Source organism: Neofelis nebulosa, chromosome 13, assembly GCF_028018385.1.
Source record: "Neofelis nebulosa isolate mNeoNeb1 chromosome 13, mNeoNeb1.pri, whole genome shotgun sequence".
Taxonomy (NCBI): Eukaryota; Metazoa; Chordata; class Mammalia; order Carnivora; family Felidae; genus Neofelis; species Neofelis nebulosa.
This window is the reverse complement of record NC_080794.1, coordinates 58,661,701-58,682,166: the sequence shown is the minus strand read 5'-3', so window position 1 is coordinate 58,682,166 and position 20,466 is coordinate 58,661,701. Positions and strand designations below refer to the sequence as shown.

Here is a 20,466-nt window from a genome sequence, read left to right as displayed (position 1 = left end):
CCACGTCTGTGGAGGTGACAAGCATGAGTCACTGGGTTCACAGGACTGAAAAAGATTCTTATAAATATCAATAGAAAATTCTGATTCTGTCTTAGGTATTTCTCAAAGGAAGTGGTTCCAAGCTCTGATGGTCAGGGAGAGGCCAGCTAATAAGCTTGCATTGGTCTGGGGAAGGAGGGGAGGAGACATCAGCAATGGGTGGAAATCGCCTTTCTTATTTTATAATTCAAGGAGTCATTTAAGAAATATGTATTAGCGGGGCGCCTGGGTGGCTCAGTCGGTTGGGCATCCGACTTTGGCTCAGGTCATGATCTCAGTCTGTGGGTTCGAGCCCCGCGTCGGGCTCTGTGCTGACAGCTCAGAGCCTGGAGCCTGTTTCCGATTCTGTGTCTCCCTCTTTCTCTGACCCCCCCCCTGTTCATGCTCTCTCTCTCTCTCTGTCTCAAAAATAAATAAATGTTAAAAAAAATTTTTTTTTAAAAAGAAATATGTATTAGCATTGACTGTCAGAGAAACTCTGGATTGGGGTGGGGGACGGGTGGATCCCGTAGGGAAGACCACCAAGAGAATGTGAAATCTTAGCTCAGGACTAAAGGATGGGCAGAAATTAGCCAGGTAGAGAGGGATGTTCTAAACTAGGGGGAGGCAAACTTTTATTTTAAAGGACCAGATAATAAATATTTTAGTCTTTCCAAGCCATATAGTCTCAATTGCAGCTACTCAACTCTGCTGTTACAAGGAGAAAGCAGCTATAGAAAATACATGAGTATGGGGTGCCTGGGTGGTTCAGTTGGTTAAGCTCCCGGCTTTCGCTCAGGTAATGATCTCAAGCCCCGCATTGGGCTCTCTGTGCTGACAGCCTGCTTCAGACTCTGTGTCTCCCTCTCTCTCTCTGCCCCTCCCCAGCTCGCCCTGTCTCTCTCTCTCTCTCTCTCAAAAACACATAAACATTAAAAAAAATTTTTTTAAGAAAATACATGAGTATTAAAGGGAATGAGTGTATCTGTGTTCCAATAACCTTCATTTTTGAACACAGAAGTTTGAATTCCATACAATTTCTATATGTTATGAAATATTACTCTTCTTTTGATTTTGTTTTGAACGCTTTAAAAATGAGGAACCATTCTTAGCTTGTATTTTAACAATATTTGCATTAAAGTATATGAGGGGTTAGTCAAGGCCATTCCTGAAGCAGGAAGATAGGAAGATGATATGCATTTCTAAACCACAGAGTCTCTTAGATCCTCTACCCAGGGCTGGGACCAAGGGGAGACAAGTGAGCTGCCCAGGGCTCAAAATTTAAGGAGGCACTCCTTAGTAAGTAGAGAGCTGGCACTTGCGAAACCCTGAGACTGACTGCCTCCTTACAAGTTGCCACCTAGGCACCTTGCTGGCCTCAACCTAGGCCTGGTCCTGCCACTTGTGCATAATGCAGTACATTACTAAAGTGATGACCTCCTCAAGCAGCTCTGTCTCAGATGCCTTCATTGTGAGGCACAACTTTGCAGATGACAATCTGGTTCCCAGCCACTTCTCTGGGGTGCAGAATTTAGATAATAAGAAAAACAGCCTATATAATACAAGCTTAGGCAGAAGAGGAAGGAGAAACTAGGCAGATTGGAGTTTGGAAAGAATCTGGGGGAGAAGGAAGATAAAAAATTCAACTTGACCATTGTTGCTGGTGGGGTAAGTTTGAACAATGAGAATGAGATCCATGTCCAAAGAAAATATTTAACAAGTTTCACTGTGCACTAAAATTATAAGCCTTCTTTGCCACTGTCTCGACTTGCATTCATTATATCCATATCCATAGCTATATGTGTGTGTGTGTGTGTGTGTGTATACACATACACACATATATATCTACACACATGTGGACACACAATACTGAAAATCATATATGTGATAATGGACTTATATCCAGAATATATAGAGAACTCAACAATTAAAAAAAATTAAAAATAGGCAAAGAATTTGAATAGGCATTTGTCCAAAGATGTACAAATGGCCAATAAACACATGAAAAGATGTTCAACATCATTAGCCATCAGGAAAATGCAAATCAAAACTACAATGAGATATTACCTCATATCAACTAGGATGGCTTTAAGCAAAAAGATGGACACTAAGAAATGCTGGTCAGGATGTGGAGACACTGAACCCTCACACACTGCTGGTGGGAATGCAGAAAGGTACAGCTGCTTTGGAAAACAGTCTGGCAGTTCTTCAAAAGGTTAAACATAGTTACATAACTCAACAATTCCACTCCTGGATATGTGTCCAAGAGAAATGAAGACATATGTCCACACAAACACTTGCACACAGATATTCATAGCAGACAGAAAGACAGAAAGTGGGAAGAATCCAATGTCCAACAACTGATGAACAGATAAATAAAATGTGATATGTTCATACAGTGGAGTATTTTTCAGAGGTAAAAAGTAACAAAGTACTTATACATGTTATAGTACAGATGCACCTGGAATATACTAAGCTAACTACACTGAAATTAAAGTAAAAAAAATATACTATGCTAAGTGAAAGAAGCCAGTCACAAAAGACTGCATCCTTTATGAGTCCATTCAGATGAAGGTCCAGAATAGGGAAATTTCTAGACACAGAAAGTAGATTAGTAGATGCTTCTGAGTAGAGAGATAGGGAGAAGGGGTGAGGAGAATGGAGGGTGATAGCTAGAGAGTAGGGGGTTTCTTTTGGAGATGATGAAAATGTTCAAACATTGTGGTGATGGCTGCACATACTTGTGAATATATCAAAAACCAGTGGATTTTGCATTTTACATAGGTGAACTGTATGGCATACAAATTATATCTCAATAAAGCTATTAAAAACAGGAGAAATCAAAGTATCTCTCCTTGCCTTGAAAGACATCTGCTTTTGGATTCAACGTATGGGCTCTCCTTACCCTTGAAAGATGATGGTGTCTCTTTGTCGCTAAAAACTGAGGTGGTTTTCTTGTTGAGGGTTTGATGGGTGGTGGCCTAAATGACAGGGAAGGGGCTGGGCCTCAAGGGCTGAATGTTGGTTAAGGTTAGGGATTTGGATGCCTGAACTCTGCAGGACCCATATTTAATCTGAGGTTCTAAATTGCATCCAGGCCAGCTGCTAGAAAAAAGAACCAATGGACAGAACACCATATTGGTGTTCCCAAGGCTCTTTAGACCAGAAAATGACCCAGCACCATTGTCTGAGAATACTTTTTCAGGGAGGGCCCTGCCTGAGCCATGAGTTAGTCTAGTCACAGAAAGGTCAGGGGATGGTCACCCCTCACTCCCAATGATGCTTCAATCCTTGATGCTGAATCCTGTGGTCACTGGGGAAGAAACTTCCATACCACTCCAGGAGGCATATGAGCCCTGAGGGAAACAGCACCCAGGGAGGGGATTAAGGGGAGAGGACCTCATGACTGCAAGGGGTCATTCTGTGGGCAGCCTGAGTCCTTCCTGTGTAAAAATGCAGGGTATATTAAATAAGGAATCCATCTAATGGTCTTATCCTTGCCTATGGGTTCTGATTCTTTTCAGGCCACATTTTAACCATGGCCCATTTCTAGGGGTGAGGCCTCTCTGGCTGCTAATTCCCATTATTCAGGACATCAGGGGAAAAGGAAAAAAAAAAAAAATCCTAGTGTGGATAGTGTCCTAAGGCTACCATGTGAATAACAGTGGCCATGAATATATTCACCTTAAATTAGAGTCCAGGGTCAACATTTTTCTTTTCTTTTCTTTTTTTTTTTTTTTTTTTTTTTTTTTTGCTAAATCCTAGCCAAAGAGCTGGTGTCACTACTGAGATGTGGAAGTGAATTTATCTTAAACTTGCCCCAATGCAGCTAATAAGGGAAAGCTGTCCAATCATCACAAAGTCAGCTTCTGACAGCCTGTCACATTTTCCACTGATGCACCAGACGTGACTAAACTGTGCAGGGGCTGTCTGTCCGGGATCTGGATTCCCTTTCACTGTGCTCAGCAGGAAGGGGCCAGCATCGTCCTATACCCATGTCATGAACTTGACATAACCCTTAGTAATGGAAGAGGAGGCCTGGCATGCTACCAAGCCCAGGCTTTCAGCTTAGTCTGTACACACTGGGAAATTTTAATTATTTCAAGGTCCACACTGTACCCAATCTGCAGAGAGACCAAATTTCCAGAGGAGAAAATAAAACATGTTGCTATTTCAACAGCCATCTATTACAACACTGGACAGCAGGACTCAATGGATAGTTGATCATTCCTAAAAGTTACCACTTGGAAGACAAATTTATTATTGGTTGATCCCTCGACACATAACAAAGAAAATATAAACTCAAAGACACAAATACTGATGAAGGTATTTATGTTAAACACTCAAAAATTTTTCATTGCCTCTTATGTTTAATTCTCTCTGCTAAAGAGTAGAATAAAATGTGAAGAAGAAAGATACATTTTAGAAGGAAGAAAGAAGAGTAAGAACCAGCAACAAAGAAGCTGGTGTGACTTTCCTTTTTAATTTACTGTTTTTCTAGTCTGATTTAAAAAAAAAAATAAAACTTCATTCTTTTTCTGTTTGGCCGCACACATTCTTATACAGTAAATCCTCTCGTGGACCATGGCAGGGAGACAAATGAAGCGATAACACGGGAGCTGGTGGCCTGTTTGCCCTGGCCACTCTCCCCTCCTTCACACGCCATCCTTCAGTGCACACAGAACTCAGGTTCCATGAATACTTCCAGCACAGGCAGGGACTTCGTGTACTTCATATTCAGAATAACTCTAAATACCCTAAACTCCCCAAAATTCAGGCAGAGAGGGAATTTTTTAAAAGGAAAACACCCTCAACCAACTTTCAATCTGGAGACTTCAGCCACTTGCCAAAATATGCCATCTCACTGAGCCAATAAATGGAGAGCAGGAGTGTGGCTGTAACTGGGTCAGGAGTAGGGTTTTCATTTTTCACAAGTCGGGGGGGAGGATACCAATATGGTTAGTCAGTCAGCAAGCATTAATCCTCATTAATGTCTCCCATTCAAATCCATTCTTCACTGCACAGCTGTGCAAACATAAATTAATTGGGTCATTTTGACGAAGCCATACAAGAAAAAATTTCAATGTGAGGCAGAGGAACTAACTGGACAAATAACACATTCTTTAAATGTGTAGGAAGGACTGTACAAGCTACCACATCATAGACTGAGGGACATTCACTCAAATTCACACCACCATAAACTCCCCTATGGGAGAAGCTTCAAAGGGCAGAATGAGGTGGGGACACGTTCATGACAAAGCATATAATAAACTGCCAGAGTGAAAATACTGGCTCCCACTCCTTGCCAGATACTGTGCTATCTATTTCACAGAGCCATGTCATTTAATACCCTCACAACATCATTACTCCCAGTTTACATATAAGGTAATTAGAAGCAAAGAGATCAAATAACTTGCTTGAGGTCATACCAGCAGTAAATGGTGGAGTCACAGTGGTCAACGTTCAATTCAGGCTGACACGACTCCAGAGACCATGTTCCTAAGATGACATTGTCCTGTTTTCTATATGCTTGGCACTATGCTTGCATCGTGGAGAGCAGAAAAAAAAGGTACAGTCATTTCTTGCCCTTTAAGAAACTTACAGTCTGACTGGGGAAACAGGATGGATACCTGCGAACTCATCAGAAAATAGGAACAGGAGCATTGCATTAGCATCTGCACTTTTTAGGTGAAGGAAGCCACATACAGGAGCTGGGGAAAGTGGCTACAATTTATCTGACAACTTTGAGAAGGATTTCCACCAGACTCTAAAAAGTGAGATACTGAGAGGATATAATACTTTAGAAAATACTGATTTATTCCTTCCATGGTATGGTTTGAATATTCAAAATCTTTCCTTTCCGAGCTCTCCCTTCAGAAAGGACAGGACAGTCAGCCCATTCCCCAGCTTCATTTTAAGGTTAATAAAAATAGCCACAGCTTCCTGGAAATCCAGGAGAAGAGCTCTCCTCTCTCTTCTCCAGAGTCTTCACTCTGGTCGAGGTGTGGCAACCTCTCCCAACCTTCAGAGACTAAGAAGGGAGGAGATGATTCGCATCATCTCTTTGGTTCTTTTCATTGGAAATGAACCATCTCAGTGCCTCTAACTGACAGGGGCCGACTGGAGCTAGGGACCCATGAACGTTCTCGGAAGAAGTGGCAGTGCTCCAGAAACTAGGGGAGTGAGTATTATCATGCCAGAAATTATTCTGCAATTATTTATAGCAGATGCATGACCCCCATGCCTGTAGAAGTGTTGGGGGGCTCTGATAACCGTTCTCAATCTGCTTCCACTCTCTTTGCTGCATTTAAATTTCTGTTGCATTCTTAACATTCAACTTCAGATGTATATGAATTTTTAAAACCCCTGCATTTTTTAACTGGGAAGACACATTACTGTGATGAGCTCCTTTTTCCCTGCATGGACAAAACTTGGTCAGAAGAGCTGGGGGCGGGGGCGGGGGGGGTGCTGTGTGTCACTGACGTCACCTTGCTTGGGACTCAGGTTTTATAAGGAGTCAGGTGAACATTCAAAAACAAATCTGCCGACCCTTACTGGGTGAACAGTAGGTCGAATGCACAGAGAGAAGGGCCTGAGAGAAGGGTCATCACTTTTCAGGCAGGCTCCCAGGTCAGCCGTGCCACTCCCGAGAGCCCGCAGTGTCGGGGTCTTTAGGACACAGCAAATATTCCCTAAATGTCCTGCCCAAAGAGCAAAGAGCTCAAAGTTGTTGGACAGTGGTTCTCAACTCCACAGAATCATACAATCACCTGAGGAACCCTAAAAATCATTCCTGCTGTGCCCTACCCCAGCGATTGTGATTCCAAGGGTCTGGGATTGGGCCTGGATACTATGATTCCAACACATAAGCAGGGTTAGAACCGCCACATTGAACACAGCCAAGTCTGACATACCATAAGCATCAGTGAGTGTGGTTACTCAATCAACAGACACTGAAATGAACAGAATCCTTCTGCTCCTTTAACAGCTTACTCTCAATTGTATTTCTTTCTGGATCTTGAGAAACTAAGAGTCTGGGCTGCCCAGATTACAATCCTAGTTATACCACTTAGCAGTTAAGTGACCTTGGGCAAGGTATATAACTTTCCTGAGACTCCGTTTTCTTAGCAATACAAAGGGGTTAATATCAGAAGGTAGTTGAGAGGATTGCATGAAATCGAGTATGTAAATTATGTGACCCAATGTCTGGCACATGTCAAATGCAAAATAAACATTAGCTCCATGACTGATGATGATGACAATAAAAATATACCAGTTATATTTCAATAAAAGGAATGTTTTTTCTAGATGGGGTATTTATTCACAAGGCCAGGTTTTAAGGAATTGTGAAACACTGGAATGTGAGAGTTAGACATTTAGCATTCCCTTCAATTATGAATACAGACCAACAAGTCTCAGTATTAGAACAGTACCTGTGATCTTGTCACCGATAGAAATCACAGATATTTCTATATAATACAGTCGTGGTTGAAACCCTGAAAGAGTATTTATATTTAGGGTGACCAACTGCCCTGGTTTGCCCAGGACTGAGGGAGTTTCCCTGGATGAGGGATTTGTAATGCTAAAATTGAGAAAGTCCCAGGGAAACTACTCCCTACTGACATTCATCACTACTTCAGAATTATGGTAGTTATCAAACCACTAAATGCCACTGTTTAATGTGTTAACAAAGAAGCACCTACCATGCCATATATCATAATTTCAAATGATATCTTGGTAAGTGTACATATGTTCACATAATCTGTGTCCTTTATAACACCTTGTATTTCATTGGATGCACTTAAAAGCATTCTTCTGAGTCCATAGGCTTCACCAAAATTGCCAAAGGGGTCCATGGCACAAAAAAGGTGAGGAGGGAAGAAACTGGGAACATTGGTTGGAAAATGAAGGTAACCATATCTTAAGTTCTTTTAGGCCTTGCAACCCAAAAATATAGAAGACATAGGCATGTACCTCCAAAGACACAAGTAGATAATCAGTCATTGGAACCACTTTCCCATTATCAGGAGTCTGTCTCCTAATCCTACATATAGTAACCTGGGAGTCTCCCTAATTTCTGCACTCCTGATGACATACATATGTGCATCTAGTTACTTATATCATTGTAGAGTTAACTCCATCTTGACAGCTATTGACTGGCGTATCCATTAGGTCTACAAGTTTCCAGTAACTACAAATGCTTCCCCTAAGAATCATAATTTGACAGAGCCTAAAACTTTCCATGAATTAAGACAACAGAAAATTGGATTTTAAAAGATCAAGTTTTGGGGTTCCTGGATGGCTCAGTCACTTGAGTTTCCCACTCTTGATTTCAGCTCAGGTCATGATCTCATGGTTCCTGAGTTTGAGCCCCACATCTGGCTCTGCACTGACAGCACAGAACCTGCTTGGGATTCTTTGTCCTCCTCTCTTTGCCCCTCCCCCACTCATGTGTGCCTATGCACATGCGCTCTCTCTCTCATCTAAAAATAAATAACTAAACTTAAAAAAAAGATCAAGTTTAAAGAAATGACCAAAAATAAACTTAATCCTTACCGAATACCACTGAGCTTCTGACAGGCACCAGCTCCCATCTTCCCTAACTGCCACCACTGACCGCCGTTCCAGAACTCTCCCACAGGGCAGCAGGAGACCACTTCTCTTCTGATCAATGTAACTGTAAGCTCCCAGCCCAATGTGACCAGAAGGCAGAGTTCTCATGATCGCCCTTGTCCCAGTATATACAGATTTCTTTACTTCCCTGTCATTTTTACAAAATCTTCTCACTAACAAAGTGGACCTCTCCTTTTTGCTCTTAAAAAAATCTTCTTCTACATCTTCACAATTATCAGGGAAGTCCTCAAAATGGCTCAGAAAGGTCTTGGCAGGTGGACTGTTAGTAAAGTCCTCCCTGCAAAAGCTGTCACTTGAACACACCGCATCGGCCCTTTGGCAAGAAGCTTCGAAACACAAGTATCTGTCATTTAAGGCGTCACAATGATCACACTGCAGCTGCCCATTCTTATTATCACAGTTTTCTGCCAATTCCATGAGTTTACAAGTATATGCCATATAATTTTTCTGTCGCTCCCCACGAACACCAGGCAGTGGTACACAGTTACCACAATCATCCAAAATCAGGTTGTCTGACAAGGTACAGAAAGTGTCTGACATTCTTCTGTCGACTTCATAATGAAAGTGAAATGCTGCCATGCTGCCGTCAGGGTGTGCCCGGCCGCTCTCTATGATGGCCGACTGATTTCCTAAGGGACTAATGTCCATGGGAGGTCCGTCCACTTCCAGTTGAATTCCAGGGAACACCTTTCTTTCCGGTGAGGATGGGATTCCAGTTTCCAAACACAGGCCTTCCTCCATGACAGAATCGCACGTGTCATAACACTGGCTCTGAGGAAGGCTGCACTGGCTGTTTTTCAGTACGTTGTTGCAGTTAATATTGAGGTTTTTCACAGAATCTGGCATGCTTTCCTCCCAGTACTTCTCATTGCTGTTCTCATCACTCATTATCTTCTCCCTTGCTATGGAGACAATCTTGGGCAAGTTGCTTCCAGAGGATTCTTCTTTAAGCTTGTTCAGTCGTGAGATGGTGGAAGTCTGACCACTCTGCCTGACACTATGTGCCTTCAGAACACTGACGTCTGAGACCTTTTCACTACTTTCATCTAAAGCCGACGGAGACGATGTCACCTTTCTCTGAGTCACAGGTGTGAGAACAGAAGCTGCCATTTCTTCAGAAGTCATCTTGACCAACACACAGGTTTTAGCTATTGCTGTTTCTTCTCTCTGCTGATCATGTCAAGATTTTTATAAAACAACTTATTATTAAAATAATCTCAGATCTACAAGTCCTGAGAAACAGTGTGACAATTCCTTTCATTCAGGTGCATTAAGAGCCAAATAAATTTCTCCAGTTATAACTTCCTATCATGTGTAATATGTTTTTCTAGACCAGAGTTTTAAGGTGGTAGTTCAATTTTCTTTCCTCTGTTATTTGAAGTAATTCTTTTGGAGATTTTTACTCGGGATTGCATTCTGCAACTTCTGATCTCTCACTGACTTACTAACGATTAAAAATCCAGTTTGAATGTTTCCTGTAAGAAAAAGACATGATGTCAAACACTGTGGCACTAAATAAATTTTTAAAACCGAACTTGTAATTCTAAGCTAATGCAAAATATGAACCAATTCTGAATATGAACAGAGTTTTGCAATTGATAGTTACTTTTAATGTTTTTGGTATTTATTTCTCTGATTTAATATTTCAGAAATTCTGTTTCCAGCCAAAGTAGAGTAACAACAGAGACCAGAATTATTCCCCTGCCTTAAACAACTGAAAAAATCAGAAAAAAAAAAAAAAAGAAATAATGGTTTTTAAATACTGAACAACAGGGAACACAGAACAGTGATTCCTGAAATAAGAAAACAACAACAAATGAGGTGAATCCTATAAATGCCCTAGCTTACAGTTTGAGAGTTTCTAGGCCATAGGGGAGGGAAAGGGAACTCAGGCTGAACCCAACAGAGTTCTTATTTAAAGGAAAGAAAATTGAGTGTTCAATGACCATAAAAACTAGAGAAAGAAGACATGTTAAGTGGAGAGAAGCAAAGATAAGGGTGGTTGCAGGCTTCTCATGAGAAACAATGCAAGCTATGTGGAGGTGTTTAGGGAGATGGGTGAAATTGAGGATGGAGATTAAAAAGTACACTTATCATGAGGAAACAATAAAATAAGATAAAACAAAATAAGAGACAATGCAAGCCAGATGAGAGTAGAGTCAATCTTTAAAGTACTAAAAGAAAAAATACTGCCAACTTAGAATTCTATACCCAACAAAAATATCTTTTGAAAACAAAAAGAAAAGAAAAACTTTCTAGACATACAAAAGCTGAAAGAATTCATCACCAACAAATTTGCATATAAGAAACAGTAAAGGAAGTCCTTTAGAAGGAAAACAATACCAGATAGAAATGTGGATCCATGCAAAAGAATAAAGAGCATGGAAAATGTTAAGTATGTATGTAAATACAATTTTTAAAAAATTGTAAACCACTTGAGATAGTTAATCTTTTAAAGCAAAAATAATAGCAATGTATTGTGGGGTTTCTAACACATGCAGAAGGAAAAAATAGCACAAGGTCACGAGAAGGGAAATGGAAGTATATTGTTACAAGATTATTTTCTAAGTGAATTGGTGTAACATTACTTAAAGGCAGGCTGTCATAAATTAAAGATGCATACTATAAGCTCAATACAACCACTTTAAGAAAAAATATAGGTAATAAACCAAAATATTAGAACCATAAAAATTTTCAAATAATCAAAACGCAGAAAAAAAGGAAAAGATGAACAAAGAACAGAAGTGGCAAATGTGACTTTGTGTGCACGTGTGTGTGTGTGTGTATTCTTTCCATTCACTTTAATAAGAAATTATTCAAGCCAAAGTATGGAAAGAGCCCAAATGCCCATCAATGGATGAATGGATAAAGAAGATGTGGTATACACATACAATGGAGTATTACTAGGCAATCAAAAAGAATGAAATCTTGCCATTTGCAACTACGTGGATGGAACTAGAGGGTATTATGCTAAGCAAAATTAGCCAGAGAAAGACAAATATCATATGACTTCACTCATGTGAGGAATTTAAGACACAAAACAGATGAACATAAGGGAAGGGAAGCAAAAATAATATAAAAACAGGGAGGGGGACAAAACATAAAAGACTTAAATATAGAGAACAAAAAGAAGGTTGCTGGGGGGGTTGTGGTAAGGAGGATGGGCTAAATGGGTAAGGGGCATTAAGGAATCTACTCCTGAAATCATGCTGCACTACACGCTAAGTAACTTGGATGTAAATTTAAAAACTTATTAATTAATTTAAAGAAATTACATTTAAAAAAAGAAATTATTCAGGTGAATGTGGACATAAAAATTTTCAATTTACGAAAAGTATTCTTAAAAAATAATTTATTTTTATTCCCCAAATTATTGAACTCTGTTCTACATTGGGAACTATGTAATGGGGCTAGATATCCCTGCTTGTGATTCTATTGAGAGAGGGAGAACTGCACAAATTTCAATCTGGTGTGGTAAGTGTAATTATCAAGGATATACAGGACACCACGGGATCACAGGTGTCCTTCATAAGTATACCATTCCTTTGTAAGTGAAGCCGTCCTTACCAAGACAACTGATGAGCATTCATACTCTGCTGTCAACACCAGATTTAACCCATTTTTGCCCTTTGCCACACAGGTGTCCCTCTTCCCCGTGCTTCTCCTTTTTCCTCTTGTCTCAAAGAAGCAGCAACCTACCCCTCTTCCCTTACATATATGCCCCTCAAGTGCAACCACAAAGTCTCACTGGCTCCCAGCACATGCAGTCTTCACAACTACCTTAAAAAATCAGAGGACATCCTGTCAGTCGGATACTTCACAGGAAGCCAATGAGCCCACACAGAGCAGCAGTGTCCTGGTTCAACCTAACCCTTCCACCTTTCACATCCTCCTTCCAACCTGGTTTCTTTTAAATTTTCTTCAGAAAAAAAATGCATCTATTATTTTTGGAGAAATATGCTCAGTGTAAAACAATTCAAAAAATGCAGGAAAACACAAAAATAATTTCAACTTAACATAAACCCCACTATCCAGAGATAACCACTATTAATACTTTGAGTAAACTCCTTCCATAAGGCTCCCTATGCATCAACACACAGAGATATAGGTATATGATTACACAAATACCAGATCATGCTGTATATCCTACTTTATCCTGCTTTTTTTTTTTTTTTACAAATTCCAATTCATGAACAACTTTTCATGTCAAGAACCAAATAGATAATTTTAATGGCTTTTGGCACTACCTTGGGTTTCCATAACTTTGCTCTATTTTTTAGAGTAACTTTTAAAGCCAAAGCCTTCAGACTGACTGTTATCTGTCCTTTCTCACCTATGAGGAAGGTCATTCAAAGCATGTACTGCTTCACCCCTGTTCTAAGCACTTCAAAATTACTCTCTCATGTAATTTTCACTCAATCATACAAGATAATGTGATGGTTTTAAAATATGTCCACAAATTCTTTGTAGAGCCTGCCTTCCCCTTGCATGGAGACAGTACTTGGTGACTTTTTCCAACATACAAAATGTGTTGAAGTAACAGTGTATGACTTCTGAGAATAGGTCATAAAATGTCATAAAACTTATTGAGGTTTCTTTTGTTCTTCCTCTCGTTTGTTCTGGAGGAAATCAGATGTCATGACATAGGAAGAGCTCCCTGTGGCAAGAACTGAGACCTCCTGCCAAAAGCCACTGGAATGAGCCATCTTGGAAGGGGATCCTCCAACACCAGTCAAGGCTTCACATGACTGCAGCCATGGTCTATACGTCTATATGACTTTAACCTCATGAGCAAGCCTGAGCCAGAAGCACTCAGTTCCCAAATTCCTGAGCCACAGGAAATGTGAGATAATAAATGTTTACTGTTTTGAGACATTGTTTTGAGGTAATTTGTTGCACAGCAAGAGAGAACTAATACAGAACAGTTCTACTATGATCCACATTTGACAGATTAGAAACCCAAGCACAGAGAAGCAAGCTGAGTCACTTGCCAAAGATCACACTGCTGGAAAATGGTGGAGTCAGGATTCAAACCCAAGAAACCTGACTCCAGAATCTGTGCTCTCCACCATAGTTATGCTGCTTTCTTGCTAACTAGTTTGAAACCTCATCGGTTTGAATTTCTGATGTCCGCTGGATGCAGAGATCCATGCCTTCTAGGAGGACCCTCTTTTATCTGAGTTTGTCTCTGGCAGGCTGAGATCTTTGTTTTGTGGTAGTCAGTACTGAACAACATCTGAGAGAGCTGACTCCCTGAAGACTCCATCTCAGGTCATTCCTTTATTCAACATATTCTTTTTTTTTTTAATTTTTTTTTATGTTTATTTATTTTTGACAGAGAGAGAGAGAGAGAGAGAGAGAGAGAGAGAGAGAGAGAGAGAGAGACGGAGCATGAGCGGGGGAGGGGCAGAGAGAGAGGGAGACACAGAATCTGAAACAGGCTCCAGGCTCTGAGCTGTCAGCACAGAGCCCGATACGGGGCTCGAACTCACAGACTGTGAGATCATGACCTGAGCCGAAGTCGGACGCTCAACCGACTGAGCCCCCCAGGCACCCCTCAACATATTCTTACTAAGTACAAAATTAAATGAGGCAGGAATTTCCCCTTGATTTCTTTATAAGCTAATAGATCATCAGGTAAGGTATAGTGCAAATAGGGCTATAATCTGGGTTACCCCAGAGGAAGAGCATCTAAATCAGATAGTGGGGACAAGGTGAGGGTGATTGCCATGGAGGGTTTCCTGAAGAAGATGATGAGCAAGCCGAGTTTTGAAAGACAAGAAGGAATCAGCTAGATAAAGAAGTGGGATTAACTTTGCAGAAAAGACCAAATGTGGATTCTCACAGAGAAAAACAATAAGACATTGGCATCTGGCACTTCAGGCAACTATTTTAACCACTTTGGGTTTGGTCTCATTGTCCTGTAAGACAGAAATAAAATTACCTATTTGATCAGATTGTGAAGAAAATACTTTGGAAATCAAAAGTTAAGGACAAATGCTTGTCATTCTATGCCTTGTGAAGTTAAGCAGCTCTGTTGGTGACGTGGTGTTGAATTTACTTTTGCCAGATATACCCATTCCACTCACCAGGTTCACTTAAACTTAAATTTCAACTCGATAACTGGGGCTGACCCCCTGAATCCCAGCTGCATGACCACAAGCCAGCTATATGATCAATCTCGAATTATATGTTCCACTTCTTTAACATTAGCATAAATCACATGTATTTTATATGTCCATCAATAAATGTTAATTTTCTACCTCCCTCCTCTTGGGAAGCTCTAGGTTGTCTGTGAGGGAAGATGGAATAGGTTAAAGTTGGCTAAAGAAAACCTGAAGCACTTGAAAGAAGATCACAGTCTAACAGTTTTGGAAGAAGAAAAAGATGGAGAAAAAGATTCTTCTTTTCTTAATGTGGTTTGTAGGGAAGACTAGAGAAGGACCAGCCTGGGAGAGATCAAAGGATGCGTGGGCTAAGAATATGGTAGAACAAGAAAGAACTTGTCAAGGTAGCATTTCTAAGCTAGAGATGAACTGGAATGGATAATATGTCTAGGGAATGACTGGCCATGCAGTGATAGGGCTATGTAGGTGGTGCTGGAAATCTTAGCCAAAGTGGTAACACAAGATAAAGAAATGAAAGGTTTAAGAAGAATCAGGAGTGACACAGAGTAAATTTATAGCTTCAGGGTAGGGAAATATCAGTCACAAATAACCTCGCTGATAAATTTCCATGGGCTAAATTAGGGGCTGGCAAACTACATACCAAGGTCCAAATCTGACCTGCTATCCATTTTGGTTTTTTTTGTTTTTTAATTTTTTTTTCAACGTTTTTTATTTATTTTTGGGACAGAGAGAGACAGAGCATGAACGGGGGAGGTGCAGAGAGAGGGAGACACAGAATCAGAAACAGGCTCCAGGCTCCGAGCCATCAGCCCAGAGCCCGACGCGGGGCTCAAACTCACGGACCGCGAGATCGTGACCTGGCTGAAGTCGGACGCTTAACCGACTGCGCCACCCAGGCGCCCCAGACCTGCTATCCATTTTGGTAAATAAAATTTTATTGGAACACAGACATGGCCATTCATTTATGTAATGTCTATGGCTGCTTTTGCATTACAATGATAGAGGTGATAAACTATGACAGAAACTATGTGGCTTGCAAAGCTAGAAATATTCACCATCTAACCCTTTATAGAAAAATTTTGACAAACTGTTTGCTAGATAAATAAGTTAATAAAATGCCTGGTTAGAGCCAGAAAACTGAGTGGGAGGTATACCCATCTTCATGTAATTGAAGAACTAAGATGAGGAAATATTCTTGTTACATATTGTTTCAAAAGGCAGGATCATGGCCAAAACAAATGAATTATCGGGGAGGCATGCTCTGGCTTAGCTTGATAAAGAACTCTAACTTGTAGAGCTATTTAACAAGGGAGAAGCTATTCTGGATAGTAGTCTTCTCACCGTTGATATAAAGATTTAAATAGAGAGGCATAGTGTTCAGCATAGCAGGTGTTCAATAGGTGTTGAACAAATATTAGAATGAATGAATACTGTCTATAATGTTTAATTTAAAAAATAATGACAAATAAATACTTATTGATCATGTATCATGTAACAGGCATGTTCTAAGCACAGTGTACATAATATCCCTTAATCTTTATAATAGCATTATCGGTAGGGTGGCAGAAACTACTAACTGTCCCTCAAAATCTGTTCTCACTTTTTCTCAATAATAGAACTTCTGAATTTTGGCCAAGCATATGGTCATCCCTTTAATGGCCTCCCTTATAGCTAGATATAGCCATATCACTGTCATTACTAATTAGATATAAGCAGAAGAGGTTTGTTATTTCTGGGAAGATTTTTTGAACAGAAAGGGTGTGCCTTTCTCCTCCCCCTTTCTACTTTCTGCTGGCTGGAAGGAAGGCATGATGACTGGAGCTGAAGTAGCTATATTAGACCATGAGGTAAACACAAGAATGGACACCTTTCATAGTAAAGAAACAAGACAGAAGTCTTGGATTTGGGGGAAAGAAAAATAAAATTCTATATTGTTTAAGCCACCATTATTTTAGGTTTTCTGTCATTCACATCAAAACTTTTCCCTAACTAATAGGTGTGAATACTATTATCACCCCATTTTATGGATGATGCTCAGAATATTTGAATGGCTTATCTAAAAGTACAGAGATGTGATATAACAAGGAAGCTATATAGTGAATTCCTGCATTGGAGGGGAAGTTATAGTCACTAATTCACAGTATGTCGCTAATTTATTTATTAGGTTGTTAGATTTATTTAATATTTAAGGCCAGATGATTGTGTCATAAAGAACAATTAAATGAGAAAAATATTAAATGCAAACACATTGGTTTTTATGATTGTCAATGTCAGAAGGATGTGGGGTTTAACAACAACAAAAACTATCAGACAACTGTCGGTTATTTATTAACTACCTGTTATCTTCCAGAGTTAAGAAGGCAAGGTGGTTATGGAACAGGAGATCAGGAAAGCTCTGATGGAGGAAGATTTAACTTGGAACTTCGCAAAGAGGTAGGAATTAGTTGTATCCATAACCAAGAAAAATACCTTGGGTAAAAGGAACAGCATGAAGAAAGATAAAGAAGTAGGAAAATACAATGCATAACTATAGACTCATCTGAAGTTCTTAGGAGAACATTGACTCCAATCAAAGAAAGGGAAAGTTGCTCAGTAATTTCACCAGCATGGAAAGAAACACTAGGGCAACTGTCAAAGCTGATAACAGAATGCAATAGTCTCTATTTCATCTTTAAACCTAAAGGATTTTATAGAGTTCCTTTCAGTATCATGTGTATGACAGATAAATAACTGTGCCACAGTTATCTACTTACGCATTCTCTTCCCCAAAGCCCATTCTGCAGTGAGATTAAAGAAAATATTTTGCCTACACAACCCTTCCTCCCTTTCTCCCTACTACAGGCACACCCACACCCAAGCCCTACATGATGAGTCAGTCTTCACTCTTTCTTCTCCACTGAATGTCTGCTGCTCCACTCCCTCCTGGCCTCCTTTCTCTGAACTATTATGATGGAAACTCCAAAACTTACAAAGAAACAAAGCTTTTAAAACATTCCACAAAGGCACTGGTGTACTAATCTGGGTCCTCTTCCAAGACCTTAAAGACTTAACCCTTTGTAACTTCCACTCCCTTTATTGGAAAAGTTTCAGAGTCTGGGATGCTAGACTTGTGACCCAGAAAACCCAGAGATAACCCTAATCTTTATACTCTGTGCATATTAAATATCAGGAGTTAACTGATAGTTAGGTGAGAAAGTTATACAAATATTTTTTAACTAATAAATTGACGAGGTTGTCAATATAGAAAAATAGAGGATCACAAAAAAAGTTTGTTCATAACAGGTTAATTCTCAACTGTAAAACTCCCAAAGAAAGGAAATCCTCACTGGAAACACAGTCTCTGATTAGTCTGCAAATCACCCCTCTCTCCCTATTGCTCTCCTAGAAATATGGAATCAAAGACATTAGTAGAATTTTAAGCCAAGAGTGGAGGCAGATAGGATTGTGGTGTTGTGACATTGACAGCACTCCCTCTCCTTTGCTACGGTACAAATATGTCAAGAAATTCTGGAGTTGTATGTATGTGCGCACATAAACATGCACACAGAGATGTATGTTTTTGATAAGAGATGAGAAAAGAGAAAAAGTGAGAGTCAGAAGGTCGCATTAGACCCTCCATGATTTAGTCCCAGTCTATTTTTTTCAGCTTCATCTCTGACCAATACCTAGGAGAAAATATCCTGTCATACTGGTCTTTTTGCCATGTACTGAACCAGCCTAGCATTAATGCCTCTGTGCATTTCCCTTCCCACTGTTTTCTAACTCTGCTAAGACTCCTTCACCCAACTCCAGTGGCATTTCCCCTCTGTAACCCTCCCTGATACCCACTGTCAGCATTAATTGCTCTCATCTGTTTCCCACAGTTCTCCCTACATTTCACCAGTACAAACATGTCATGAAACACTATACTGTAGCTATTAACTATATAGGACCACTGCATGAATTGAAAGCTTGTGAAGAACAGAGACCTTGCATCTTTAAACTTAAGGAGTTTTGGAGATACCCTGCATCCCACATTCCTGGCATGGTATCAAGGTATACAGTTGGTCTCAACAGACATTTGATTCTTTCCTTCTTTTCCATGGCTCTTTGAGCCCAATATTTGTCCATTAGGACCTGGATTCCTTAAGGGCTTTCAGTCTTCTAAATTCTAACCTTTTCCTGTTTCAATCCATCCCATATTACCTTCAGAAAAATCCTCCCCAAACAGCATTTTCCTCATATCACTCTTTTTACTTGAGAAAAAAGAGTTCTATTTTATCCAGTGTAGTAAAGCCACACTTTATCCTAATCCTTAAGAACATCCTCAATTTCTTAAAAAAACAACAACAAAAAAAATTCCTTTGCCTGGGATTGGTAATATAAATTAATATATCAATTTGGGGAGAAATAACATTTTAATAATATTGAGGTTTCTAATCCATAAACATGATACAGCTATTTAGCACTATAGCTCTTTCTCTTTCTCTTTCTCTCCATATATACGGAGAATATATGTATGTATATGCACACACACACACACATCTATGTATATATACATATATCTTTTTGGCCATTTGCTAACTATTTTACTATTATTTAAAAGCTTTGCATAAAACAAATATATGATACCCTCAGAACTAATATTTACTTTGAAATGCCTTTATATTAGAACTGTCATGGACATCCAATAGTATTTTAAAAACAAAATGCTGAGAACAAGATGTGCTCTGGAATTAAATTGGCTTTTTTTTTAAGTTTTTTTAAAATTTATTTTGAAAGAGAGAGAGAGACAGAGAGCACAAGCAGGGGAGGGGCAGAGAAGGAGAGAGAGAGAATCCCAAGCAAGCTACCCACTGTCAGTGTAGAGCCCAATGTAGGGCTCAAACTCAAAAACTGAGATCATGACCTGAGCCAAAACCAAGAGTCGGACACTTAATCGACTGAGCCACCCCAGCAGCCCTAAATTGGCTTTAAACTATGTTTAGGTAAAATAGCTCCTACATGTTTATTACTTTTACTAATACAACATGTTGTGTGATAGCTGGGCCTAGCAGCTGTCTCAGTTATGAGTGATATTTATGTAAACGCAAACTTAAAAAAAGAAAACTCTGTAGATCCTGAGGAGACAGGAAGCCCTTCTCGACTATTTTCTGCATGTCATGGATGAAAGAGCTGCTACATGGGCAGTCTGTTTTTACTGTGTGTGTGCTGAAATGTCGCTCAGCTGAATTGGGTGTGCTCACAGGAGGCAGAGGATAGCGGGGGAGTAAATTGGCTATGTTGTGTAGGGGTGGGGGCAGAGTCAACCACACAGCCCTGCGGAGCCTACACAGGAAAATCAAATCATGCATAGTATTGTTGTCTGAATATGAACTCTTAATAAGTTACTGAAACAAAGGATTATCTCGTTGTCCCTCAACAATTTTTGGTTCATCTGGAACCTTCCATGAAGGTGCCAAAGAGTTACCAAGGCAGTTAGATCAGGGAAGCCCAGAGAAGAGAGTCTGACATGTGATGCCACTTTTTCCACGATGAATTTGCTCTTTTGAAAGTCATGGCTGAGAGGCTGAGACACAGATTACTGTTTATTATAAACGTGCAACTCAGGAACAGCCAGATGGAAGAGAAGCACAGGGCAAGGTATGAGAAAATGGTAAGTAGCTTCCATGCTGTCTCCAAGCACACTACCCTCCCCAAATCTCCA

At 39.9% G+C, this 20,466-nt stretch overlaps 1 protein-coding gene across 10 annotated transcripts in view; it reads right to left on the bottom strand.

Annotated features, from left to right (window-relative positions):
• The window catches only part of PLCE1 (phospholipase C epsilon 1), a 324,803-nt gene that overhangs the window by 277,159 nt on the left and 27,178 nt on the right, over positions 1 to 20,466 (bottom strand). For 9 of the 10 annotated variants that reach the window (XR_009252465.1, XM_058697220.1, XM_058697219.1 and 6 more), the window contains exon 2: positions 8,575 to 10,127. Coding sequence is in view for 9 of the 10 variants with exons in the window: in XM_058697220.1 (XP_058553203.1) it covers positions 8,575 to 9,777 (1,203 nt within the window). In the remaining variant the exon portion in view is untranslated. Of the gene's footprint in view, positions 1 to 8,574; positions 10,128 to 17,116; positions 17,137 to 20,466 lie in introns of those variants that run through there. The other variant, XM_058697213.1, reaches the window with a different exon arrangement.